Below are 24,800 nucleotides of genomic sequence, written 5' to 3'. Positions count from 1 at the left end.
TATGGGGAAGATGAAAAGAAGGGGGGTCCGGGGGTTCTCCCCGGGACGGTATATGCCCCCAGTACTTAGGGTTGAGGTATATGGGGAAGATGAAAGAAAGGGGGGTCCGGGGGTTCTCCCCCGGGACGGCAAACGAGGGTGGATTTGGACTTACTAAGGTCAACGCGCCCGCGTAGTCGACCTGGGCGAGCTTTTGGAGTATTGTGCGCCCGTCCTGCTCATCCTGCCCGTCCTCAGGTTGGGGAGGGATGGCGAAGAACATGATCGGGGCGAGGAGGAGGGTGATCGGGGCTTGGATCCAGAAGATGAGACGCTGTGTTGCGGTGCGGTCAGGTCAGCAGCAGGAACAAGTACTGCACTGTACAATCCACCACGGAGGGCAACCCACCCATCCGTAGACGGTGGTCAGGAGGCCCGAGAGCACGGCCCCCGACGCGATCCCCGTCGTCATGGCGGCGCTGATCAGGCCCAGGAACAGCCCGCGGCGCTTCTTGCTCGTCAGGTCCAGCGCCAGCACCAGCGCCGTCACGCTCTGTCCGCCCGCGCCGCAGCCCGCGACGGCTCGTCCGGCCAGAAAGACGGCCAGATTCGGGGCAGCCGCGGTGATGAACAGCCCCAATGCCAGCAGGCTCGAGGTGAAGAAGACGTAGACGCGGGGCGTGAAGATCTGACACAGTCGGCCGGAGAGGGGCGTGATGCTCGAGTAGGCGATCTGCCTGGTTAGCTCCGCATTGACTTGTGGCTGCACCGCTAGACAGGGAAATCACCAGGAACACGGAGCTGAACCACGTGGCCACGGAGAAGGCGTCGAACTCGGTGGCAATGGCCGATTGCGCGGTGGTCATGGCGGTGATTTGGGTGGCTGCTCGGTCAGCCTCTGTGCAGCCCTGGAAACGAGGGTGTACAGTACTGTACCTTGAATAAACAGCAGCAGACCCATGGCTACCATGATCGCCGAGCCCTGGACGCCCGTCACCGGGACGCGGGGCGCATCGTGCACCTCTTCCAAACGGCCCAGAAGGGGCGTCTGCTCTGACGGGACGGATTTCTGATGAGTAGCAGCGGTCATTGTAATTCTTGCGGACGAAAGTATCACACCAGGAGCGGAGTGCGTTGCGGAGGACATTTATCGGCGAGGGGCATCTATGATGTGATCTGCGGAGAAAAATGCGGGATGGGCGGATGGGGTCTGTAGGGAGTGCAACGAATAAGCATTGCTAACCCGACACGCAGAAACAGGCAGCGCCCGTCGCCATTTCCTGGCACCGATAAGTGATCGCCGGCCAATGGTAAACGCCCCGCGTTGCTCGGACATCTGTCCCTGGGGTCGGCCCAGGCCGAGAATTGGCAGAGAGAGTGCGAGAGTGCGAGATAGCAGATCCGACGCATCCGCTTATCTGCCATCATTCTGACAGCTCCGAACCTTGCGGGGGGAGGGCGAGTCAGCGTGCGCGAAATCCTGCTGGCAACTTAATCGATATGATGTCAGATTTTGTCACTTGATATGTGATGTCCGATCGTTGTGTCAGGTCTGGCTAGACCCTTGGTGCATGGCAGTGGAGCTGTTTATTTCAATTCAATTCATGTTTTATAACCTAAGGAGCCTCGTGAGAGAACTTGGAGCTGCCTCGGCGCTGCGGAGAGGGTCTCTTGGCGCAACGTGACTATAATAGCTCAAATGTGAGAGAACCGTCTGGGACTGTGTACGTCAGGGTAGTGGAAGACCCTGCATGCCCAGTGATTTTGTACCTGAAGAAGAAATTGTAGGCAGATCAGTCGAGTCTGATGAGGAGTCTGGAGGGTCAGAAGGGCGGCTCCGGCAGATGACTTGCTCTGGATGCGACACCACACATGACCACCACTCGAGGGTATTAAAGGCTGAGATGCTATTCTAGAGTAAAGCTAAGATCCTCAGAACCATTCACCAGCTCTGAGAAGACCATCAACATGAAGACAGTTCTCTTCTACTTATCCGTTGGGTATATATTCCTTGTCACACGTGCCGAACCGTACCGAACAACAAGTAAGCGCCCCGTCTCTGACCAGCGGCATCTGCTCACAATGCAGCCCTAATGCAACGACTCGGAGACAAGCACATCGATGCGCTCGACGCAGACAGGACCCCCATCGGAGGCCTGGAAGAATGTACGTCTCGTTCAGCCCCCTTCATCCTCAGTCACAACCCCTGACCACTACGCAGCCTGCTACGTATGCTCCTCGCCGTGCTCCGCGGCCGTCTGCTGCCACGGGCGTTACCCGCAATGCTGCAGCGACGGCGTCTACTGCTACTGCTGTCGAGACTAGACCCAATGTAACCGTAACATAATAATAACATCAGTATCCGAGATACATAACTTCCCACCTGGCTTAAAACCACCCCTCCCCCTCCTAACAGCCCAGAATACATTGTACCTAGTAGCTAAGCCCACTCCGGCGCCCCAAAGCGATCCACCGGCCCGAACGCTTGGTACAGCGGATCCAACCACCGATCCACGATCCACAGGAACCCATTGGCGGCCTCGACCTGCGTCACCAGCCCGGCATTCATGACGAACACGGCCGCCCCGTCCTCGCGGGTCACCGTGATATTCAGCCCGGTCACATCGCTGGCCACGGAGAGCGAGCTGTTGCCGTGGAGCGCGCGACTGTCGAACCGCTCGCCGCCGCTGTCGACCCAGCCGTACTGCCACAGCAGCGTGTCGAAGGGGCTTTTGTACGGCGAGACCAGCGTATCTTGACGGGCATCGTCAGCATCAGCATCAGCAGTCATCCCACCACCCAGACAATGAACTTACGGTACACAGGCAAGATGGTAGGCATCAGCTCGAACGCCTCATTCCGCGGGACGACGAAGAACTGTTTCTCGGGGGACTGACGCGACAGCCGCCGGACGGTATCCGGGGAATTGACCGACAGGATCTGCGACGCATTGATCAGCCGGGCGTCGGTCTGCACGAACGCGCCGATGGTCAGATCAGTGGACTCGTAGGACGGGGCCGTGGTGCGGTTGCTGGGCCCGCCGCCGTAGACCAGGAACGGGTCGATGAGCTGGTCGATCGCGTGGATCAGCCCGTTGTCTGCCGGGAGGTCGGCTTGCACGATCGCGGCCTGGTCGTCGAGGCGCACCGTCCCGTTTGCTGCGGTGGTCGCGTCGATGTAGTACCCCTGCACCGTCTTGGTGAGCACCCCCCTGTGGAATTGCGCGGTCGTGTTGGAGAGCTGGAGTGAGGTTGAGATGCCGCCTACGCCGCTGGTGGCGGAGACGCTGACGAGTTCGGAGGCGGTCAGGCGGGCTTCGATGATGTGCGTGCGCAGGAGGGCTTCGATGAGCGGGTAGGCTTGTTGGGTGAGGAGGATGTCGAAGATCGGTTGGGGGATCTTGGCCCATGCCTGTGGTATTCATGGGTTAGATGCGTGGAGTGTGATAGTGGAAAAGAAGGAGGTACAGCGTTGGTCGGAGCCAGGAAGGTGTAGTTGCGCGTGTCGGTGTCGTAGTTGAACCGCTTCGTGAACATCGGATTGATCTCCACAATGCCCCCCGTCCTATTGTACACATGCGCGTACGTGGAGAGCTCGGGGATTTCGAGAAGCGTGTCCATCAGTGGAGCAGCCACGACGGCGTTGGTGAGGATTGCAGCGACGGCTGCGATTGCTGGAAGGGCTAGCATAGTTTCTGTGAAGGGCACCACCTAACGGACCTGACAGAAGAATGAATGCTCTAGGGGGGGGCAACTACATTCGACCCACAGTCGGGCTGATCAGCAGATATAAGATCTCCCTCCAAGGGGATCATCCAGGGGGATCATCCAGGGGTATGAGAGTCTGACGGTGGAGGGGGTATATTCTCTTCCGCCCACGAGCTATTGTTACTGGGATGGGTCTTTACTGGTGGGAGACATCCCCGATGCTGCATGAGTGTTCGTTGTCACATTAGTGGCGTCCTCCTCGGAGCTTAAAGCAAACAAGAGATCTCTACATAGCGAAAACTACTTGGCAGGTCTAAGACCGAACCGGTCTCGGAGATAAAACTAGTTCGCCTCCACACGCAGTGAACAGGCACCACAAGGTCAATCAACTCCATTCTCCACTTGATCCACTCTCTACCTGGTCTATCGGGGTTCTCGGCCTTGTAATAAAGTCGTAAGATCGCTAATGGACAATCCGCGCCAGCTGACAAAAAGCAATCATCAATCAAAGCAATCGTGTTACGCGTCATCATATGCTGTCAAACATAAGCTCGCCGTCAGCTCGCTTAGACGACACCATCGGACTTCCGGTCGCGTCCAAGCCACCAATATGACTAGAAACTAAGCGTCTCTGAGAAGTTCCCATGCAAATTGGCGAGAAATTTGAATCCTAGAGCGTGGCGAGCACCTATTCTTTCTCCTCAAACTCGATCTGATAGCCCTGCTGGCCAAGAAGCTTCACGGCCAGAGATCCAGCCCCCGACTCGATCATACCCTCAACCACAGTGGCGGCGCACGCCATCATCTGGCCGCTGACTACCTCGTCCTTTTCGGCTAGGATCTTGCCCAGTGCGTCTGTCCCCGCAGCAGCCATGAACAAGTAGCCGACGAGGAACGGCAGCTCGGTCTCATCCTCCAGGTAGTCAGCCCCATGTACCCTGCGCAGATGGGGATCGCACATGTCCCGGACCATCCGAAGTAGTCTCCAGCAGTTTCTGTGCAATGCCAGATAATCGAATGTGAATTCCGGCGCTTCGTTGTGAACAGTGTCTCGCAAGGTCTCGAGTAATTCGACGATGGTCAGCTGACGAGCGGAGCGCTTCTTGGTAGGTTTGCTTCTGCTGGAGCGGGTGCCGCGCTGCGTTGAACGGGATTCATCTTGCTGTTCGCCCTTCCCTATAGTGGACTTGGCTAGAATTGTCTCGAGGTCCGATTCGCTGAATCCACTCGGTGCCAGTCCTTCGCAGTGTCGACTGAAGAACATCCGTGAGACGGGCGCGACAGGCTTCATGCGCCTTGGCCCCGCCTTTGATTCGGGTAGTCTAGCGTGGTCTCGTCGGTTGCGAGCGAACGCTGCCGCAGAGCAGCCGATGCAGAGACTGTACTGTTTTAAAAAGTCAGGTTGCTGAGAGGGCGGGGCGCCGACGAAAATCTCATTATGCCAGCCCAGGACAAGCTCCATGTCCGCCCAGTGTCTCGTCAGTAAGCCTTCCTGCTGCAGGGCGTTGTACAGGTGGGCGGTGTACATAATCGCCCCCCATGTGCCCTGAAAAGCCATGGCGAAATCCTGGAAGCGAGCCTTGACATAGTAGGTCAGAATCCCACAGAACAGCGGGTGCCATTTCATGAGTTTGAAGCTATCTGAAGGCCTCCAGACCTGGTGCCTCTCCTTTGCGGGCTGCGTGAAGTCGGAATCCACCCACGCGGTAAGGAACTCGAGGAATCGCTTGATCCGGGCGTCATATTGTTCGGGCCACGTCACGATGCGGAGATGAGCGAAGAACTCCTGGTTCAGCTCGATGGAGCTCTGAATGCATTTGGCGGTGTTGGTGAAATCCGCGAACCCATTCACCACATCCCCCTCCAGGCAATGGTGAATGTCAAGGAAGATTTGGCTCGCGAACACCAGCCAGAGGGGAATCTGGTGCGTGTCGAACATCTTGCGTATCCCCCGCGTGATTTCGTCTTCGTGTGGCTCCGGCTGCGGGAGGAGGAGATGTAGATACACGAATTCGGAGAGTACCTCAGACATCACCCTGTTGTCCTCCTCGAATCTGTCCCTCGCACTTTTCTGCGCCCAATCGGTCGCCCGGTCGCAGGTGGCAAAGGACTGTTCTCTGCATGGGAGAAAGCTGTGTCCGTCAACGAGCGGATGGAACGAGTTCAGGAAGACATAAGCCGCCATGAAAAGTGACTCGGCAATGTTGTAGGTGCGAAAGTTCAGAGGGTCTCCGGGCCGCTCGCGGTGCGTCGGATCGTCGCCGACCATGTCACAGATCCCCTCGTAGAGGCCGACCAACAGCGCGATCGACCCTCCGTGTTCGTTCAGAAGGGCCTGAATTTCCTCCTCCAAGTGTCGGGCGAAGTCGATGGCACAGTTCGTCATGAGGGACACCGCCACCAGGTCAAACGTACGAAGCTTGTACTCCTTCCAGGTCCGTACGATGATGGCTCGGATCTTTCTCAGGTCCTGAAGTAGGAGGCTAAATGCGAAGAGCACTTCTTCGTAGTCGCTGAGGCGCTCGGCTTCATAGTTGACCTCTGACTTGTCGGCTGCGGGGGCGGGGATGGGAGCATCGGGCGCCTGCAAAAACGCCTCGGACGGCTCCTGAACTTCCAAGCCTTCGAACCGGTTCGCCAGGTTGTCGGCCCTGTGGTTTATAGAGTCATCAGTCAACGGGTCCTCTACATCTTCCCCTGACATCCGAGGCTGCAGAGCCTGCCGAACCTGCTCTAGGATGCCTATGAAATACTCGTGTCGGTCGGAGGATTCTCGCGATTCGAGGCTTGCTGGACCCTTCGCCCGGGCCTTGTTGCCATGTTCGCGTCGCACTGAGATGGCTCGGTCAAGAACTGCCACGAAGCTTGCTGGCACGCGAACCACCGGCTTGGTTGATACAGCGATGTATTCGGCCAGGTCAACGAAGTCTTTCAAGGCGAGAATGTGTTTAGCATTTTGGGATGTGGTTGATTGTGAGCCACTGGATGCGGCTTTGGTGGCAGCCTCGCGAGCTAACTTTCTCGCTTTTCCTTTCAGACGTTTGGAAGGACCGGTGGGTTCAGTCGAGGGGGGAGAGGTTGTATTGACTGAAGCTCCGAGTGTATCCACAGGGAAGCCACAGCTTTTAGCAGTGGCAACGAGCCATGTTGCTACGGCGTCGGTGTCAGATTTGTATTGCAGATAGCTGCTTGTCATGAAGTTGATAGACATCTCTGTAGTTGCTTTTCATTTCTATCTGTGCAGACAACAGAGTGACCATGCATGGTGGATAGTGATAAGTGATGAGTATGTGTGAGTGGAATTGTACTTCCTGTTAATGTAAACATAGTATAATTGAAGGCGGTGAGTACTATTCTGCCAGGATTTATCAGTGGGCGGTAAGCAGTAACAAGCAGTGACGGGCAGTGAAGGGAACTATAATCTCCTGAATGCCTCAGGCAGCAGAACACCCGCGGAGATCTTCGGTCGCGCCTCCATTTATCCTCCAACCGACTCTCCCTGGGTGCAACACCAGTCTTCTTCCACTTCATCCAAACTCAACATCAACACAGCCATCATGCCACGCGCCGTCCGAGGTAATTATCATCATCTCGTCTGTATCTAACCTCTCACCTCCCAACTAATCGTCGTGTCATCTAGGAGTCCTCATCGAATGCGATCCGTCCGTGAAAGCCATCATCCTGAAATACGACGAAGAGCGCCACGACTACATCGTCGAAGACCTCGATGACGACCGCCACCTTGTGATCAAGGAGAGTCAGCTTCAGAACCTCAAAGCTCGACTGGGAAAGGTAGGAGATGTTTTCGGGTTGTGTCGACCGGTCGTACTGATGGTCCTAGGAACTCGACGAAAAGGTCATGCAGCCGGAGGAATCGGAGTCGGAGTGATCGTCTACTGTTATACTCGGATACTAGAATGGTGCTTGCGGTCGGTTTGTATAGTGTGAGAAGGTATACCAGGGAGGGGAGGGGCGGTTGTGCTCAAGAGTTCCAGTTAGCACGCTGCGCCCGATGCCTGTGCTGTGGTGCTTGTCGCAACCAGGATCACCGGCGCAATGTCCACATGGGAAGCGAGGAATGGGGTAGCAGCGATCAATCTTGGAAATGTATATGGTCGGCCCGCACCTCCACCGACAGGGGCCTGGCATTCGTGATCAACACCAAGTCCCCGAGCCAGGCTGCACACAAGTTCACAGCAGCTGGCACTCTTGACTGTCGCTTGTATTACGATACTTGAAAGCCCAGTCTCGTTACGTCGATCCCCATCGGGGGCAGCTGTTTATACCCGAAGCATCTCGACGCCATAGTCATCGAAGCATTGATCCTTCCGGGGTCTCTCACAGTCTGTGATTGCTCGAAGAAGATTTATATGACTGGCACCATGAATCGGAAGAATCAAACAGGTCGACCACTCATGCTGCTGACTGAATCCTCATCACCGGGTACCTGATGGACGTGCATTTGCTGGTGGTTTCAACCAAAGAACCTGATTTCCGGGCGATCACCGATACCATGAGCTTCATGCGAACACAACCACAGCGTTGGCGGTCCATAGCTTAGTGTAGGGATCATCAATCGCAAGCCGCCAGGCGCCATAATATCGAATGCTTCCATCCGTACCTCGAAGTTCGTCTGTATACTGACATAGCAGTCGACCACCAAGTGGAATCTGTCAATCCTGAAATGATGGGGCTATAGTATGCAAGTATCTCTCGATGCTGACAGACGTAGGGAATGTCGACCACTCGACAGAAACGTGGAGCAACGCTAGTTGATGTAACGCCCGTCCACTCTATGCCAAAACTTAGCCTCATCGCTGTATCTACCGAGGCATGATCTACGCCCGGCGTAGTGTACCACCACCCTCATGCTGCATCCCTAGAAACGAACCTCATCAACCCTGTTCATGATGATGTAGTTGAAGAAAGGATAGGGAGTGACATATCCCACAATATGCCTGTCACAGTGTACATCGCAGTGCACAGCCACTACTCGATATCACCGCAACCCACGATCCGGCCCGACCACCCAATAAGCCCGCCGCTAAAGCAGAGGTAATCACCCCAGCACCAACCCGATAAGCCCGGCGATCCGATAACGGCACGCCATCGTGCGCCCACTTTACCCCACCCACCACACGTCTCCTGTATCACCGCGCGGCGGCGTATACAAAACCCCCACACCCCACACTTCACCTCCAGCAATTTCTCCCATCATCTCATCACCAAGCCAAAAGTCCCCAACTCCAATCCTCCCCCTTCCCAAACACCACCACAGACCCACACGAAAGAAAGAAAAATGACCACCCCCGAAGAAACCCACCGCGCGACCTCCCTCCAACACGCCCAAGACCAAGCCCTCAGCCTCTTTGCCGCCATCGAGCCCCTGATCGTGCCGGGCATCACCGAGAAAGCCCTCAGCGACAGCATCCACCGCCTGGGCGCCTCGCACCACAACGTGCGCACACACTGGCACAAGCGCCTCGTGCGCAGCGGGCCGAACACCCTGCGGCCGTTCGCAGACAACCCCCCCGACCGCACCCTCCTCGCCGACGACATCCTGGTCATCGACCTCGGCCCCGTGTTCGAAGAATGGGAGGCGGATTTCGGGCGCACGTACGTGTTAGGGAGTGATCCCGCCAAGCTCGCGCTCCGCGACGCCCTCGAGGGGATCTGGACATCCGTCAAGACGGAGTTCGATCGGCGGCCCGACGTCACGGGCGCGGAGCTGTATGCGATCGCCAGCCAGACGGTCCGGGCGGCCGGGGCGCGCGCCGGCCGGCGGTGGGTGTTCGGGGCCGAGATCGCCGGCCACCTCGTCGGCAGCTTTCCGCATGAGCGCATCCCCAACGATCGCGTGAGTCTGTATATCACCCCCGGGAATGGGGAGCGCATGCGCGGGAAGGGGAAGGGCGGGTGGGAGCGGCATTGGATCCTGGAGATTCATGTGCATGATGCCGAGCGCGGGTTTGGGGGGTTCTGTGAGCGGTTGTTGACGGTGGGGTGAATTGGATGAATTGTGGGGTTTTTGTGTTGTGCTTGGGTGGATGTCGTGCTCTTGATAGAATGATGAAGGAATCGATATATAGACCCAGGGGGTCAGGTTTATTGTATTTGTATGGTTGAAATGGATAGAGGCACAGATCTATGGACCTATGGGTCCAGTTTGTTATATTGCCAGTAAAGTAAAAAACCAAGGCAACGGCGCTCAGGCCGAACCATCCTGCCGCTGCCGAAAGTCGCGGCGAATGCCCGCCACCGACCCCTCCAAATACGCCGGCACCGGGCCATGGCCCGTGAAGGTGTGGTCGATGCACGGATCGACATTCCGCCCCGGGCCCGGCGGGAACAGACCCATCAGGTCGAGCGCGTCGAACATCGCGCGAAGCTCCGCCTGGACCGCGTCCGAGAACCCGTCGCGGTCGTGGAACCACAGAGCCTCGCGGAACAGGCCCAGGATGGTGGTGTAGGGCTTGACCATGTTGCGCGGGTGCAGGTCGACCGTCGGGGGCTCGGTCTGGTAGACGGCCGGGTGGTCGTTGTACCAGAACATGGCGATGTGCTTCAGCTCCGCGTGCCAGTAGGCCTGCGGCACGCCGGCGCGCGTCGCCAGGTCGCGGCTCAGGTTGATGACCACCGTCTCCGCCCACGTCCGCTGCGTGTAGGTGACCACGGCGCAGGTCCAGAGCCCGCAGATGATCGGCTCGCGCGATTCGATGTAGCAGTGGCTGTTGTCGAGCTCCGTGCGGCGCGGCGGCGCGGGGAAGAACCAGAACAGGTCCTCCTGCGGGTAGAGCAGGATCGTCAGGCCGCAGGCTGCGCTGGGAGCGCCCGCACTGCTTGCCGGCGGAAAGGCGGGGATGTCCTCGTCGAGGTCCATCGCGTCCGGGTCCTGTGGTTGGGGCTGGGTGGGCTGCGTTTCATCCACCTCCATCGCGTCGGGGTGCGGCTGGCCGTGAGCGCCGGCGTCGGCGGGCAGAGCCGCGTGGTAATGCTCCATGGTGCTGGGGATCTGGGCTAACGAGCGTGTCAGCTGACAGTCGACGCCGTACGGGCATGGGACCAGCCCGTGACGAGTGAGGACCTCGCAGGCTTGGTCCATGGTCTCTTCGGGGATGAGGAACTTGACGGGCATGATCGTGTGGCGGTTAGTGCTCACCAGCCAGTACAGTTCGGCGACGGGGGTGTGGAAGTAGGCATACCGAATGCTCTCTTCTTCGAACCATTTGACCACGTTGTCGTCGGGGGAGAGGATCTTGAGTGGGGTTGCCATTTTGAGGTCGGAATGCTTGTGATGTGTTTATGGTGTTTCAATTGCAGGATAAACGGTGCTTTCTCTGGGGGAAAGGAGCATAGCATGTCTTGCTTTTATAGATCTGGCGAGAAGGTCTTGAAGCGAAGATCTCCGCTAGGCTCTCGTACGTCTCGGAACTTCCCTTCATTGAGTATTGCTTCATTTTTGGCTGTGCTCTTTGTTATGCTGGGTAGCATGTTGCTGTCACAGTTCGCATAGCGGGTGTCCATCTATTGAGGCAGATCGTCAAGATGAAAAAAAGGGTTGCGCCGGCTGTATCACTGCAATAATCGTTTCTCCAAGAAGCAAGTACCTGACTAGCCAGAGTGAAAGAAGATCCAAACAGACGGTCGCCATTCTTAGACCCTCGCCCTCGGCATAGATCCAACCCTATGCGACCTGCATGCTTGGCATCACTCTCAGGGCTGACCCCTAATACTGCCCGTATCCAGCACACTACTCAACATCCCCTCAAAACCCAATTCCCATGAAAAATCTCACACCTAAACCAATCAAACCCAAACTCGGGTCCAGCTCGTACCGTGAGGCAATTACCTAGTACCAAGTTGCCCTCTGCCCTCAGCTGCAAGGTGTCACCTGGTCCCATGCCGCACCAATCGCGCCTCCGCACGCACCGCAACCACCCACGGGTCGCCTCTGAAATCAACTGCATTGATCGCACCACGACGTCATGCAACCCGTCCCAATCTTCATTGTTACCGATTTCCCCGCTTCTACTTAAAGCCCACCTCGACCCCGGATTTCGCTGCTGCACTTCACCCCATCCAATGCAGCCTTAGCATACATCCGGGTTCAACTCTTTATCAATCCCATTCGAATTCAGAAAAAAATGGAATCCAACCCCCGCAAACTCTCGGGCTCCTACCACCTCACCGGCGCCGACATCGTCGAGTCGATCGACGATCTCGGCTCCGACGGCCGCTGGGAGGAGCTGACCGCCAAGCGCGCGGCCCACCAGTCCGCCGACATGCCGCAGATGCAGGGCGGCGAGCGCACCGGCTTCACCGGTAATAAGGTGCCCGACCGGGCGCAGTCGTTCCGGCCGTATGATCCGAAGGGACCGATGGGTATGCTTCTTGCCTGGCTGGCAGATTGGGATGTTGGCTAATGTGCGTGGCCGGGGTAGGTGCCGAGCAGAGCGAGGATATTCATCCTCATGAGTAAAGCCGGGGGCCCCGGACCGAGGCCGCGTGTCTTGCAGTCGTCGTTGGGTGCGTTGAGCATGGGCTCGGGAGAGAGCTTGCGCAGCGGAAGGTGCTGGTTTGGAAAATTGATAATTCATGAATCATGATGTAGTATATGTGCGACGCGTGTAGTCTTTAGGCAATGATGTGAATGCTATCTTTGTGTTGGTTGTTGGATAGGTATTGTTCATTCGGTCGGATAGTCCTCCTGGCCAGTAAACGCACCCGCCCTACGAGATGTGCTCATCGTACGACACGCAACAGCCGAACATCCCACCGCAATAACAAAGTTAATCTTCCAGCAGATCACACTCCACCTAATCCCGACTCAACTTACTGTGTACACTCCTGTAACCCAAAAATCTAGGCCCTCCCATTGTCACCCCCAGGGCGTGGACAGGGAACCGATTCCCCAAAGCAGACTAGGGCAACCCTACTTTCCCCGCGGTAAACTCCACACTGGAGTGGAGCCGCCTTCGCACCGTGCCCCCGAAACGGGCCAAATCTTGCGAGGCGCCGGAAAACTCCTGCCACCGCCCACGAAAAACGAGGGCGAGTATATAACCGCGCGCTTGAGGCTGGATTCGTACTCAGTGCTGGCTCACGACTTCTTCCGCACAGCACAGCACAGCATACATACCATCGCCCTCGACCTCGATCGCGATTGTTGGGCGGAAAACCAACCTAGCACAGGACAACCCCTCGCCATCAAACCCCAACCCACCCACCCGACAGAAGCAAGAAAGAATGTCCCTCATCATCCTCGGCGGCGGCATCATCGGCCTCTCGACGGCCTACTACGCCGCGCAGGCCGACCCCACCCGCAAAATTCAAATCGTCGACTCGGCCGCGGCCCTCTTCCAGTCCGCCTCGGGCTTCTCGGGCGGCTTCATCGCCAAGGACTGGTTCGCGGACGAGGTCACCTCGCTGGCCGACCTCTCCTTCCGGCTGCACCAGTCGCTGGCGGACGCGCACGACGGCCGCCGGAAATGGGGCTACAGCGCCAGCCGCGCGTTCGGCGTGACCATGGACGAGCTGGATGCGCACGGCCGCAAGACCGGCGGCAAGGTGCGCGGCGAGGATTGGTTGCTGTCCGGCACGAGTCGCGCGGAGGTCGCCAAGCAGTTTTCCCCGTCCGCTAGTCCTACCCAGGGGAAGGGGGAGAGGGATGGAAGGTTGGATGGCCACGGCACGCCGACGTGGATGAATCGCCCCGCCGAGTGCGTGGTCGAGGAGATCTCCAGTGACGCGGGGTGCGCGCAGGTGGACCCCAAGGCGCTGGTGGAGTGGTTGCTGGCGCAGTGTCGGGAGCGCAGGGTGGAGATCCTGCTGGACACCCGCGCGACGGGGTTCAAGGTCGACCGCGACGGCCGGATTGAGGCGGTCACGGCGGAGCAGCGCATGTCGGTGCACAGCACCCCCGTCGAGATCTCGTTGCCCTGCAAGGACGTCGTCATCGCCGCCGGGTGCTGGACCCCCCGCGTGTTCCAGACGCTCTTCAAGCGCAAGATGGCGGTCGGGATTAATGGACTGGCCGGGTACAGTGTCATCGTGCGCTCGCCGCGGTATACCCGCTCCGTGGCGCAGAAGGACCATTCGATTTTCTGCGCCCCCGGCCCGCAGTGGGAGTTTGCGCCGGAGATGCTCGGCCGCGTGAACCAAGAGGGGGTCCCCGAGATTTACATCGCGGGGCTGAATAGTGATCAGATGCCGTTGCCGGAGGTGGCCGGGGAGATTCCGAAGTTGCGGGATCAGAAGCAGGTGGAGCGGTTGCGGGAGGTGGCCAGGTTGTTGACCGGCAGCGATGCTTCGACGCAGAGTGAGTTGGAGATTGTGAGTGAGGGCTTGTGTTTCAGGCCGGTCTCGACGACCGGCTCTCCGATTATTTCATCAGTCACGGGGGCTGTGAGCAGCGCTGGCGGCAAGGTGTATGTCGCCAGCGGACATGGCCCGTGGGGAATCACCCTGGCCTTGGGAACCGGCCAGGTCGTTTCCGAGCTTCTGACGGGCAAGACCCCCAGTGCTGACATCAGCAAGCTGGCGCTGAAGCAGGATGTGTCTTTGCTCAAGAGCCAGCTGTAGATATGTGGTGTTTGTCCTATTAGCGTGTTTGTTTGTACTGTTGTACTGTTGTACTGTTTTACTGTCTTCTAGACCCTTTTGCATTATGACTGTACTCCAGCGCTGGACCAAGGTCGCGCTGATTTATGATAGAATATGTCATCGATTTTGAACTGTGATGCATGTCGCTCAGTACTGGCAGTCCTAAACCGATGAGCAAGTCGTGTTCGAAAGTAGGTGGATGTACTGTACATCTACAATTAACTTGAGTTGCCCCCAGAATTAGTTCATCGACCGGGTTGAGATTTCGATAAATGCACGGGTCCAGTATGCGTCTCAGGAGACCCGTTGGCAGGCTAAAAATAAACTGTTCCTGAGGCACTTGCGTCGGGAAGTGGAAAATATCCTTGACCACATCCACTAGCCCGCTATAGTCATAATGAGATGAGTAGTCGGCCTTGCTTTCTCCTCTACACAAGAAGTAGAAAGTCGTTGATCCCCAGAGTTAAGCACGCATCAATAGGTGGGTTCCTGACCGCCCGAGTTACAAAAACAGTTCTATATGGAGCGATATGGTTGTTACAAGAGTCCAATGCTGACCCCTTGGAATGCGTGACAAGCGAGGCACATGCTCAGAGCATTTGGCAATCAAACCCCAGACTAAGAGCTGAGCGGTCGAGTTGAGAATTTGAAGCAGGGCAGGCCCAGAGTCCTATGCATTGACAACCGAGGGTGTAACCGTCGATGGGTCGCTGCGATCCACACAATCCTGGAGTCCTGGGCATGAGCTCGGACTCCGACAACAGCAACAGCCACCCTGTCATCCTTCGTCGTCCCTCAAATGACTCCAGATCATCAAGTCGTACAAAAGAGATAGACCCGTATTCATGGCTTTGCAACAGCACCAGCCCTAATCACAACCCCGACCGAGTTAAAAGGAGCACCTCCTCCCAGGACGATGCCCACTATATCGCCACCGCAGCTCACAGTACAATTCTCGCAACATACCACTCATAGCTCCTCACAATGCCAACATCGCTGGTCACCGGTGGCACGGGCTTCATCGGCCTGCACGTCGTCAGGCTCCTCCTCGAGAAGGGAGAAACCGTCCACGCCACCGTCCGCAGCTTCAAGAACGCCGCCAAATGCAAGCCGCTCCTCGATCTCCAAGCCCAATCCCCCGGCAGACTGTTCCTTTTCGAGGCCGATCTGCTCCGTGATGGCTCCTTCCGCCCCGCGATGGAGGGCTGTAGCGTCGTCTACCACATCGCCTCGCCATTCCTGGCACCGCCGCAGATCAAGAACGGAGTGAAGGAATGCGTCGAGCCCGCTTTGCAGGGCACTCGCAACGTGCTGGACGCGGTAGACCAATGCGAGAGCGTGCACCGCGTTGTGCTGACCTCGTCGAGTAAGCCAGCGAGCCCCTCTACCGTGTCTATCCGCCCCCTAACACACAGTCCCACCCCGGCAGTCGCAGCAATGTACAGCGACAGCATCGAAGTCACCCAGATGAAAGACAGCACCCTCAGCGAAGCCTACTGGAACGACACCGCCACCGAAACCAACAACCCGTACCACTACTCCAAGGTGGCCGCCGAACGCGAAGCCTGGAAGCTGCACGACAGCCAGCCCCACAAACGATGGGACCTCGTCGTCATCAACCCGGGCCTCACCCTGGGCCCCCCGCTCACCACCGAGTCCACCTCGGGTAGCCTGTTCACGATTGAAAACATCTTCTCCGGCCAGAACAAACAGGGCACCCCCGAACTGTACTACCCTGTAGTCGACGTGCGGGACGTGGCGGCCGCGCACGTCAAGGCCGGGACGAGCAAGACGGCCACCGGTCGGTACCTGATTGCGGGCGACCGCACGGTGGGGCTATTGGAGATGGCGGAGATCGTGCGGCCGATGCATAAAGATTTCAAGGTGTTGCCGACGCGGAATCTCCCGAAGCTGATGGTGTACCTGGCGGGCCCGTTTAGCGGGGTGTCGCGGAGCTGGGTGTCGAGGAATATCGGGATTGATTTCAAGGTGAACAACAGCCGGAGTGTGCGGGAGCTGGGAATGGAGTATTTGCCCGTCGAGCAGGTGATCAAGGATCAGTATGAGGCGTGGATGAGGATGAAGGGGGGGAAATAGGGCTAGCTTCTATGCGTTGTCACACTTACCAGAATATCATTGCGTCAATGTGAAAGCGAGTGAACTCTTAATAGATAGTTTCTGGAGTAAATTTATACTCGCTACGCTACATTCTATGACCACGCCCATCCGAAAACAGCCAAGCTAGGCCGGCGTCAAACACACCCTGGTCCCGTTGCGCGAACACACAGTCAGCGTCAGCGACTCCTCCCACGGGCCCGGATCGCGACTCTCCAGCCCCGCGAACTCCTGCGCCAGCCGCACCGTCACATACGCCACCTCCGTCAACGCATACTGCTGCCCGATGCAGATGCGCGGGCCCCCGTTGAACGGGAGGTACTCCCATCGCGGCTGCAGCCGGCCATCCTCCCACCGTTCCGGCCGGTAGACATCCGCGTCGTCCCCGTAAAAGTCCCTCCGCCGATGCATGGCATACACATTATACGCGACGATCGTATCCTGGGGCACGAAGACCGGCGCGCGTCCATCCGGACCACCTCCAACCGGCAAGACCGTATCCCTGACGGCGACGCGATCGTTCATCGGGACGACGGGGTGGAGTCGGAGCGCTAGCATCACAACCAATTCAGCATCAGCCCTTTCGCCTTCCCACCCAGCCAAACCCAACCCAAGGAAACTTGGAAGCAAACTCACACTCATTCACGCAACACCGCAGATACCTCAACCCCCTCAGCTCCTCATACGAGGGCAACCGGCCCTCCAACGCCGTCACCACCTCCGTCCGCAATTTCGCCCACACCGCGGGATGTTTCGCCAGCATGAAGAACATGTTACTCAGCAGACTGGCGGTGGTATCCCTCCCGGCGAGGAGCACATTCATGAGCTCATCGAGGATGCGGCGCTGATCGCTCGTTCTTGAGGCTAGCTCATGCGAGAAGACATACTTCTCGGTCTTCCTGGCCCTGGCCCCACTCCCCCTCCCACTCCCACTCCCACCGTCCCGAACAGCCCGAACCGCCTCGTCCACAAACGGCAGCGCAAACTCCCGACAGATCCGATTGCACTGCTCCGCCTTCTTATCGTAGTAGAACCGCCCGAACGGCCCCAGGATCGCGCGCACCGTCATCGCCTCCTGGGCATAGTTGAACGCCGCGGCGAAATCGAGCTCGCTGCGCTGCATCGTCAGACTGCCGACGGACTGCCCGAACAAGAAATCCGTAGCCGAGTCGATGGTGTACCGGAAGAAGAGATCCTGGAGGTCGACGGCCGTGGCCCCGTCGCGGGGGATGTGCGCGAGCAGGGCGGGGATCAGGGCCTCGAAGGCGGCGAGGTCGGCGACCTGGTCCTTGGTGAAGTTGGGGCGGATGAGCGCGCGCGAGGCGGCCCAGTGCGCGCCGTCGGTGTCGAAGATGCCCTCGCCCAGCAGGGGCTGGAAGATCGGGCGGCGGTGCGCCAGGCCGTAGTCCCTGAAGCGGGTCGAGAGGATCGTTTTGATGTTCTCGGGCTCGATGGTCACGATGATGTATTTCAGCAGGCGCCGCGAGGCGAACGTGTGCCCGTGCTGCTGGAACCGCTGCGTGATGGATTCCAGGGCTTGGTGCCGCTTGGCCGTCGTGATGCCGCGGTAGATCTCGTCCAGGCCCAGGATCGGGTCTTTGTTGCTGTAGTGCGTGATGGGCTTGCAGCCGTGCTGCTGGGCGAATTGCCGGCGGGTGTGGACGCGGTGGAGCCGGGTGAGCAGGAGGATGCTGGTGAGGGTGAGGGTGAGAAGAAGCAAGGCTAGCCGGGTGGGCGGGAGGTTGAGGAGGGTCTCCATGTTGGGGTTTGGGGTGTGCCAAGGGGAGGAGGGAGTGGTGCTAGAGATGAGATGGTGGAAGTACTTATCATTGTGACCGGAGTAGGGCTCGGAGAGTATTGCTGTCTCGACCGGTGGTCATGCAGGGGGAGTCAGTCAATGCTCCGAGAATATGCAGGGATGTTGATGCTGTGTTTCGACTTGGGCGGGGATGCAGGCCATTGAAGAGAGTGAGATGTGATTGACAACTCGAAAGCTACACGCAGGCAATAGGTTTTCCCTGAACGTCAAGCCCAAGCTACCAGATACTGTGCTAAGTGAGCTCAGACGATGACTACCAGCTGCATGGTCTTAACATGTATGAGGTTGATTGTAATATCTAGATAAAGTCATGTTCCAGCACCTTATTAGGGCTGCGGGATCAACAACTGCCTCTTTGATCCACGCATGACTACAACTTGCGTGGCGAATAGACAAGAGTGAAGTCCAGTTGAAGAGGTAGGTAATTGGCAATGTAGGTAATTGGAAAGGTAGGTAAGTGGAAAGGTAGGTAAAGTAGGTTACGGGAAATATTCTGAGTCTCGGGATCAGACGTCTACTCCTTGGCAGATCAGCTGCTGTCAAAATGTGTAACCTGAGATACTAGACAGGGAGTATTGAATCCTCCATTGGCAGCGATTAGCTTGTCGCACGAATGTGACACATTGGGCTAACTACTAGGCCTTGAGGTCATGATAGCAAGAGCATCTCGCATTTCAATGAGGGAGCTCCGCTTACTAACCACCAGTACATGAGAGGCTTTTGGGTGACTGTTATGCACAGATAATCATGATGCGAACCGGCACCTGGAGTATAAACTAACTGGAATCTCTTGGCCGAATCAATGGACTCGTTGGTTTTAGGGCAAGTGAAGAACTAATATTGTAACTATCAATGGTATAAGCCACTCTTCTGCAACAGAATGACTAGCAGAATACAATGGCGCAAGCAAGGGCAAAATGACTTCGTCAATCCTCCTCCCATTCGCGCAGCAATTCGAGAATGTCTTCCCTTTCAGGTGCCCATCTGTTCTTCCAGGCATAGTCCAGTGCCGTAGCCCCGTACACATTCTCCATGTTGAGGTCCGCCCCGCGTTGGAGAAGCTGAAGTATCATTTCTTTGTCAATGCGGCTTTCAGAAACAGCTATCATCAGGGCTGTTTTCCAGTACCCGCCATAGGCATTGATGTTTGCTCCGTTGTCAAGAAGAAGAATCACGACATCAGTACGTTGAAAACGTGCTGCTATCATCAGAGAAGTGAACTCGTAGATGCCAGTCTCCTTGTGGTTCACGTCGGCCCCCCTTTCAAGAAGCAGGGCAACCGAGTCCCGCGACCCCGACCAAACCGCATGCATCAACGGTGTTCTCCCCAGGCTATCGGTAGCATGCACGTCGGCCCCATGGTCCAGCAGCATGCAAACCACCTCATCCTGCCTCTGCTTGATGGCAGACTTCAAAGGCGTAATCTCGTCTCTAGCTGTATTGACGTCTGCTCCACTTTCAAGGAGCATACGAACCACTTCCTCCGCGCACGACTGCTTGATCGCGAGGGTTAGGGCCGTCTCCTTCCTGTCGTAGGTCACGGCATTGGGGTCTGCCCCTCGAGCGAGCAAGCGCGAGACAAGGTTACAATTTCCCAAAGCAATGCTGAGCAATAATGGCTTGTGGGACCCTTCATTGACGTCGGCCCCATGCGCCAGGAGGATGTCAACCGCCTCATCTCCATGTGTCACTATGGCATAGGAAAGCGCCGTACGTCCGTCGCACCACATGTCTATCCCCGCTCCGTGTGCGAGAAGTAGCTCCACGCAGGATGTGCTCGTAGTTCTTGCAGCTATTATCAGCGCCGTCTCCCCCCACGAGTCCAGCGCGTTGACATCCGCGCCACGCTCCAGCAGGAACTCGATCCCCTGCTCACTACCACAATAGGCAGCGTAGTGTAAGGCCATGCGCCCCCATCTCGAGATTACCGTGTCAATATGCCGGCCGGAGGGCGACAGAGCACCGGCGATCTCGAAGTTCTCGTGGCCCACGGCAAGTGCGTAGGCAACATGTGTCATATTGGCGTTCTCGGCCAGAGTCATTCGATCGTAGCGATCGGTGGTCACATCATACTCGTTTATCCCATATGGCCAGATCTTGTCATCGGGGTGGTTTCGGTCGAAGCTATGTTGCGGGTAGGGCACTTGGTAGTAATCAAACTGGAAGCTTTCCTCGGTCTCTATACATAATGTGCGCCGGATCTCCCAGATCTCCTCGCTGTTATCGTAGTCAGGGTCACGCATCGGGTCGTATTCCGCTGCTCGCTTAGCGGTCAGTAGGTTGCCATTTTGAGCGGCCAAAAGCAACGCTCCGATCCAGTTCTGGTTGTGCTTGTACAGAGAAAAAAGCCACCGTTCGTATAGCTTTCGACAGGTCCGCACGAGTGCATTCAAGTCGGCTGGCCACCGCTGGAGCTCTTCTATGATGGACAGCATTAGCTCCGGCGGAAGATCTGTAAGCTTCGCCATTGCGATGAATGGAAGCCTTGCTTGATGGTAATTGACAAGGTATGGATGGCGAGGTTGATGGAGATCTGTGCAATCGGTGGTCGAGGCGAATTGAGAAGTGATGAAGGCCAAGTCAGTCCTTCTTCGGAGACGGACTGTTGAGTAGCCTTGGAGAAGTGGTATCAGACTCAACGAGGTGACTCACTTGCAAGTTCTTCACCTTCCGTGGTCGATGACAATTTGTATACCCAACATCGATGTCATTCTTTCGTACTAGAGCAGCTGTATAATATATACTCGTCTCCATGTACCTTCCGTAACACTGATCCGCACTAAGCTTTCTCATACGCTTTGTATTCAAGATAAGATCTCCCTCTGAGGCATCTGTACGCTTTGTAAGTGTGCGCTTTGTATCTATATGCTCTTTGTGTGAGACAAAATCTCCCTCCAATGCATCTATGCGCTGCATATCGAGAAAAAACACTCTTCATTTGACTCATTGGCATGGTGTAGGTGGTGTAGAAGCAGCAGCTAGGAGCAGTTCATTCTTCTCGGGGGATTAGAAATTCTCACATCAGATGCGATCAGATTCTGCAGCTCACTCAAATGTAGAGTTTTTAATACTACCTCTGGCTATAACTGACAAGGGCTGTTGGTGCCTTCTAGATATTAAACGAGTAGTCCCGATATACTACCCTCCCCGGCCAATAAATCACAACTACAGCGAAGAGACTGAGAGAATGATAGACTTCCAACATTATCAACAGAGAAGCTTGTTGTAGAAGATTGATATGTCAACATTAGGGTTTAGGCGTATTTGAGCAGTGTACTTACATAGAATAAGGCTTTCATCTCGACTTGGAATTGTGGGCAAGTTGTTGGGCGAAAATGTATACATTCGGGTTCACGTGAGTTGACAATTGGGAATTGACGATGCTTCATGGTGTACGCAAGCAACTTCAAGACCTTGTCCAGCTGCGATAATTAGACTGAATACATACCTCCATACTCTGACGCTGCATTTACCTCATTGAAGAGATTTCAAAGTCGTTCAAGAAATAAGATGCAATGGATTGATCATTGATGATCATTTCGGAACTGGAAGAACAGTCGTTCCACCCGCATTGCTGGCGGAAACCTGATGCCTCAGGCACCATGCCCCTGAAGATCAGCTTAACCGTTTGAGGCCAAAATCAGCTTCTCTTCAACATCGCCCTAATCAATAGTTGGTGGCGCAGTGTTCATGGGGCCGGTAACTTCCAGGCACAGGTCTTCCTCACAGCAGAAAACACAGCGTCAAGCCCCTGACTCCAACAACACAGTCAGACGGCCATCGTGCGTGCTTGATTGGAAGAAAATTCTATTCTCCGGACTTCTGAAGCAGAGTTTAAATTGCAAGCTGCCCCGTGATCACTTCACTGGTGGATAAGAAGTGTCCGCGAGGACTATAACAGTCGTCGTTATAGAGGCCAAATCAAGCCGAACGGGGTGGGTCCTTTCGAGAAGAACGACAGCCCGCGCCAAAGACGCTAACTCAGAGGGTTTCTTTCTGATTGCTTCTGCAAGATGCACACTCCGGCCCGTTCATGCAGGTCAATCACGCGGTTTCCGGCTGAAGAGCAACCAGGCTTGAACAAGCATCGCGCTTTAGCCTCGAATGCCGGGCGGGTCCATCCGGGAGGGGTTGACACCAATGCTCAAGGAAATTATCACGTCTACCGGTGCCTCTATCTGTTGCAGACGCGTGGCAATTGGCAAAGAAAGAAGCCAATGCGCGTTGGAAGTTGGGCCGTGTGCAATCCGGTTGCATTCCTTTTCTCGCGCGGCCTTGCCCTATCTTCCTCCGACGGAGCAACGTTTGTTGGGGGCCGCCCCTGGAACCCCATCCAATCCAGCCCATTGTCAATCCTTGGCCTGAAGCTAAGAGCAATGGGTATAGCCTTCAATTCTCTACTTCCTCAATTTGGCCCGGGGATTTGCTTTTTCTCCGCTCTACCGGAGTGGCTCGTATCACTCGGACTTTCTACGCCAGACCCCGACGAATTCCCCTCCCGCAAGGGATAAGGGGAAGAATTTCTATAAAAGGATGGCTGATCGCCACTCCTCGAGATATCCCCAGGATCCAGGCAGATCATTCCCTATCCCAATTCCCCCGTTCTTTCTCTTCCGCTCACGATGCTCTACACCCGGGAACTAGGGGTTGTCGCGGCTCTCGGCCTGCTGGCTCAGGCTGCCCCCGCGCCGATCGAGCGTCGATGTATGTGCTTGGGTCAACCTAGTCTTATTCCACAACGCTGATCCTGTCATAGCTGTCTCCACCACCCTGCTGGACCAGATGGACCTCTTTGCGCAGTACAGCGCAGCCGCTTACTGTTCGACCAATATCGACTCAGCAAGCACGGCCCTCTCCTGCTCTGCTGACAACTGTCCCCTGGTTGTGGCTGCTGCTCCCATCGTGCTGGATGAGTTCAACGAGTAGGTCTTCTAATCATATAAGACCACTGGCCGAGTCGGCTAACAGACGGCAGAACTGCTGAGTTCGGCGACACGGCGGGCTTCGTTGCTGTTGACTCGACCAACAAGGCTATTGTTGTCGCCTTCCGTGGCAGCTCTGATCTCTCCAACTGGATCGCCAACCTCGACTTCGGCCTTACCGACGCGAGCAGCATTTGCACTGACTGCGAGATTCACAGTGGCTTCTGGAAAGCCTGGGAGACAGTTGCCAGCACTATCACCTCCAAGGTCGAGGCGGCTGTCACCACTTACTCGGGCTACGACCTTGTCTTCACCGGTCACAGCTTGGGTGCTGCCCTCGCCGCGATTGGTGCCACCGTCCTCCGCAACGACGGCTACACCGTGGACCTGGTATGTTCCTAGTCTAGCCCACCCCGCCTCAGGCTCGATCTCAGTGCTGATGATGATAGTACAACTTCGGCCAACCTCGCATCGGCAACCTCGCCCTGGCCGACTACATCACCGACCAGAGCAAGGGCAGCAACTACCGCGTCACCCACACGGACGACATCGTCCCCAAGCTCCCGCCGAAGCTGCTCGGCTACCACCACTTCAGCCCGGAGTACTGGATCACCAGCGACACCGACGTGACCGTCACGACCTCGGACATCACCGAGGTGACGGGAGTGGACTCCACCGCGGGCAACGACGGGACGCTCCTGGACAGTGTCGCCGCCCACAAGTTCTACTTCGAGTACATCAGCGCGTGCGATTAGTCGCGCTACTGCTCCCGGCGATGCGGACGCTAGCCGCAGTAAATAGGGATAGGAGTAATAATTGACGCGCTCGCGTCGCCTGTACATACTTCATATCTTGGATATAATTGGAATGAATTCACGTTACAACATTTGTCTCCTATTCGTACCGTCTTCCCAGCAAAAGAGAAATTATTTTCGACGGTCAACCGTCCGCCGAAGTACCCCCGACCCACGTTTCGCGGGTTGTCGCAGATTGATAGCCGAAACCACGGATTGGAGCCTGCTGGGGACCCACTCTTAACTCTTAACAGTCATAGACTTAAATCGGGTTAACTCAGTTGAACGCTTCGAGAAAAGAAAAGGGGGCAAGTCTCCGCTTGCTTTTGCCCGTGGAGTTTTGCAAGGACTGCTTCACTATCACCAACAATCTGATCAGCTTTCGGCATTTCCAACATGCTGTACTCCGTACTGTACTCCCACAATTGCGCCTGACGCTTGGACCCCCACTCCCGGCAAAACCCTTGCTACGCTGCTGCTGCTGCGCTAAGCTCAGCCGATCTGCACCTGCGAGCACCAGAACATGTGAAAATGCGCCCAAGACCATCGAGAAATTCTCAAACGGTCCAGCTCGACGATGTGTTAGGGCAACATGTAGCACGGCGCTAGCAAGGGGGTTGGAACGTTAACACAGTAGTCTAGTTTAGTCTAGTCTGCAGTCGAACAGAGGGGCACTGCCGGAGATCCGGGCCATTAGCCCTAACGGGCAGCTTCGCCGAGCGCTCGCCCATCCACGCCGCGTTTCTTCAAAGTCCGCACACTTAGTCTAGTTTAATTTACGCGTAGTCCAAACAGTGGTTTAGTCGCTGTCGATCGGAGGGGTAACGGCCAACACGTGGGAAGTTTGATCAGGACTGATTTG

General features: G+C 56.5%; 12 protein-coding genes across 12 annotated transcripts; 6 read left to right on the top strand and 6 right to left on the bottom strand.

The window, feature by feature from the left end:
* Positions 1-154: 154 nt before the first annotated feature.
* BO86DRAFT_414209 (MFS general substrate transporter) lies at positions 155-1,568 on the bottom strand (the record flags this gene model as incomplete). Its single annotated transcript, XM_025674823.1, has 4 exons — positions 916-1,568; positions 768-862; positions 389-712; positions 155-313 (listed from the first exon to the last, which is right to left on the bottom strand). Coding segments are annotated over exons 1-4 (789 nt in total), but the record flags the coding sequence as incomplete, so codon positions are not given.
* An 851-nt stretch (positions 1,569-2,419) lies between these two features.
* Positions 2,420-3,668, bottom strand: BO86DRAFT_384209 (fasciclin domain-containing protein; the record flags this gene model as incomplete). The annotated part of the gene is made up of 3 exons (XM_025670868.1): positions 2,420-2,733; positions 2,796-3,390; positions 3,447-3,668. The coding sequence occupies 3 exons, from the start codon at positions 3,666-3,668 to the stop codon at positions 2,420-2,422; spliced, it is 1,131 nt and encodes a 376-aa protein (XP_025521908.1).
* Positions 3,669-4,374: 706 nt separating this feature from the next.
* On the bottom strand, positions 4,375-6,897 carry BO86DRAFT_426094 (uncharacterized protein; the record flags this gene model as incomplete). The annotated part of the gene is made up of 2 exons (XM_025675508.1): positions 4,375-6,337; positions 6,389-6,897. 2 exons carry the CDS (start codon positions 6,895-6,897, stop codon positions 4,375-4,377), a joined length of 2,472 nt encoding a protein of 823 aa, XP_025521907.1.
* Positions 6,898-7,169: 272 nt separating this feature from the next.
* On the top strand, positions 7,170-7,575 carry tfb5 (TFIIH complex subunit TFB5; the record flags this gene model as incomplete). The annotated part of the gene is made up of 3 exons (XM_025675507.1): positions 7,170-7,262; positions 7,327-7,478; positions 7,528-7,575. The coding sequence occupies exons 1-3, from the start codon at positions 7,244-7,246 to the stop codon at positions 7,573-7,575; spliced, it is 219 nt and encodes a 72-aa protein (XP_025521906.1). The 5' UTR covers positions 7,170-7,243.
* Positions 7,576-8,876: 1,301 nt separating this feature from the next.
* BO86DRAFT_393790 (M24 family metallopeptidase) lies at positions 8,877-9,855 on the top strand. The gene has a single exon (XM_025673090.1). It carries the CDS (start codon positions 8,986-8,988, stop codon positions 9,691-9,693), a length of 708 nt encoding a protein of 235 aa, XP_025521905.1. The 5' UTR covers positions 8,877-8,985; the 3' UTR covers positions 9,694-9,855.
* On the bottom strand, positions 9,795-11,368 carry BO86DRAFT_37463 (uncharacterized protein). Its single transcript, XM_025670444.1, has one exon. It carries the CDS (start codon positions 10,957-10,959, stop codon positions 9,895-9,897), a length of 1,065 nt encoding a protein of 354 aa, XP_025521904.1. The 5' UTR covers positions 10,960-11,368; the 3' UTR covers positions 9,795-9,894.
* Positions 11,369-11,830: 462 nt separating this feature from the next.
* On the top strand, positions 11,831-12,165 carry BO86DRAFT_405063 (uncharacterized protein; the record flags this gene model as incomplete). The annotated part of the gene is made up of 2 exons (XM_025674060.1): positions 11,831-12,068; positions 12,128-12,165. 2 exons carry the CDS (start codon positions 11,831-11,833, stop codon positions 12,163-12,165), a joined length of 276 nt encoding a protein of 91 aa, XP_025521903.1.
* A 620-nt stretch (positions 12,166-12,785) lies between these two features.
* BO86DRAFT_37456 (NAD(P)/FAD-dependent oxidoreductase) lies at positions 12,786-14,296 on the top strand. The gene has a single exon (XM_025670439.1). It carries the CDS (start codon positions 12,933-12,935, stop codon positions 14,265-14,267), a length of 1,335 nt encoding a protein of 444 aa, XP_025521902.1. The 5' UTR covers positions 12,786-12,932; the 3' UTR covers positions 14,268-14,296.
* Positions 14,297-15,132: 836 nt separating this feature from the next.
* On the top strand, positions 15,133-16,385 carry BO86DRAFT_373715 (NAD(P)-binding protein; the record flags this gene model as incomplete). The annotated part of the gene is made up of 2 exons (XM_025670392.1): positions 15,133-15,654; positions 15,718-16,385. Exons 1-2 carry the CDS (start codon positions 15,273-15,275, stop codon positions 16,383-16,385), a joined length of 1,050 nt encoding a protein of 349 aa, XP_025521901.1. The 5' UTR covers positions 15,133-15,272.
* Positions 16,386-16,529: 144 nt separating this feature from the next.
* On the bottom strand, positions 16,530-18,162 carry BO86DRAFT_426077 (cytochrome P450; the record flags this gene model as incomplete). Its single annotated transcript, XM_025675506.1, has 2 exons — positions 16,530-16,954; positions 17,040-18,162. 2 exons carry the CDS (start codon positions 18,160-18,162, stop codon positions 16,530-16,532), a joined length of 1,548 nt encoding a protein of 515 aa, XP_025521900.1.
* Positions 18,163-19,955: 1,793 nt separating this feature from the next.
* Positions 19,956-20,132, bottom strand: BO86DRAFT_270556 (ankyrin repeat domain-containing protein; the record flags this gene model as incomplete). The annotated part of the gene is made up of 1 exon (XM_025667209.1): positions 19,956-20,132. A coding segment is annotated over one exon (177 nt), but the record flags the coding sequence as incomplete, so codon positions are not given.
* Positions 20,133-22,844: 2,712 nt separating this feature from the next.
* Positions 22,845-23,963, top strand: BO86DRAFT_426075 (lipase family protein; the record flags this gene model as incomplete). Its single annotated transcript, XM_025675505.1, has 4 exons — positions 22,845-22,926; positions 22,979-23,144; positions 23,198-23,534; positions 23,594-23,963. The coding sequence occupies 4 exons, from the start codon at positions 22,845-22,847 to the stop codon at positions 23,897-23,899; spliced, it is 891 nt and encodes a 296-aa protein (XP_025521898.1). The 3' UTR covers positions 23,900-23,963.
* Between the last annotated feature and the right edge of the window lie 837 nt (positions 23,964-24,800).

This window comes from Aspergillus japonicus (assembly GCF_003184785.1).
Source record: "Aspergillus japonicus CBS 114.51 unplaced genomic scaffold BO86scaffold_124, whole genome shotgun sequence".
In the NCBI taxonomy this organism is placed as follows: Eukaryota; Fungi; Ascomycota; class Eurotiomycetes; order Eurotiales; family Aspergillaceae; genus Aspergillus; species Aspergillus japonicus.
The sequence above is the reverse complement of the archived record's forward strand: the minus strand, read 5'-3'. Positions and strand labels throughout refer to the sequence as shown.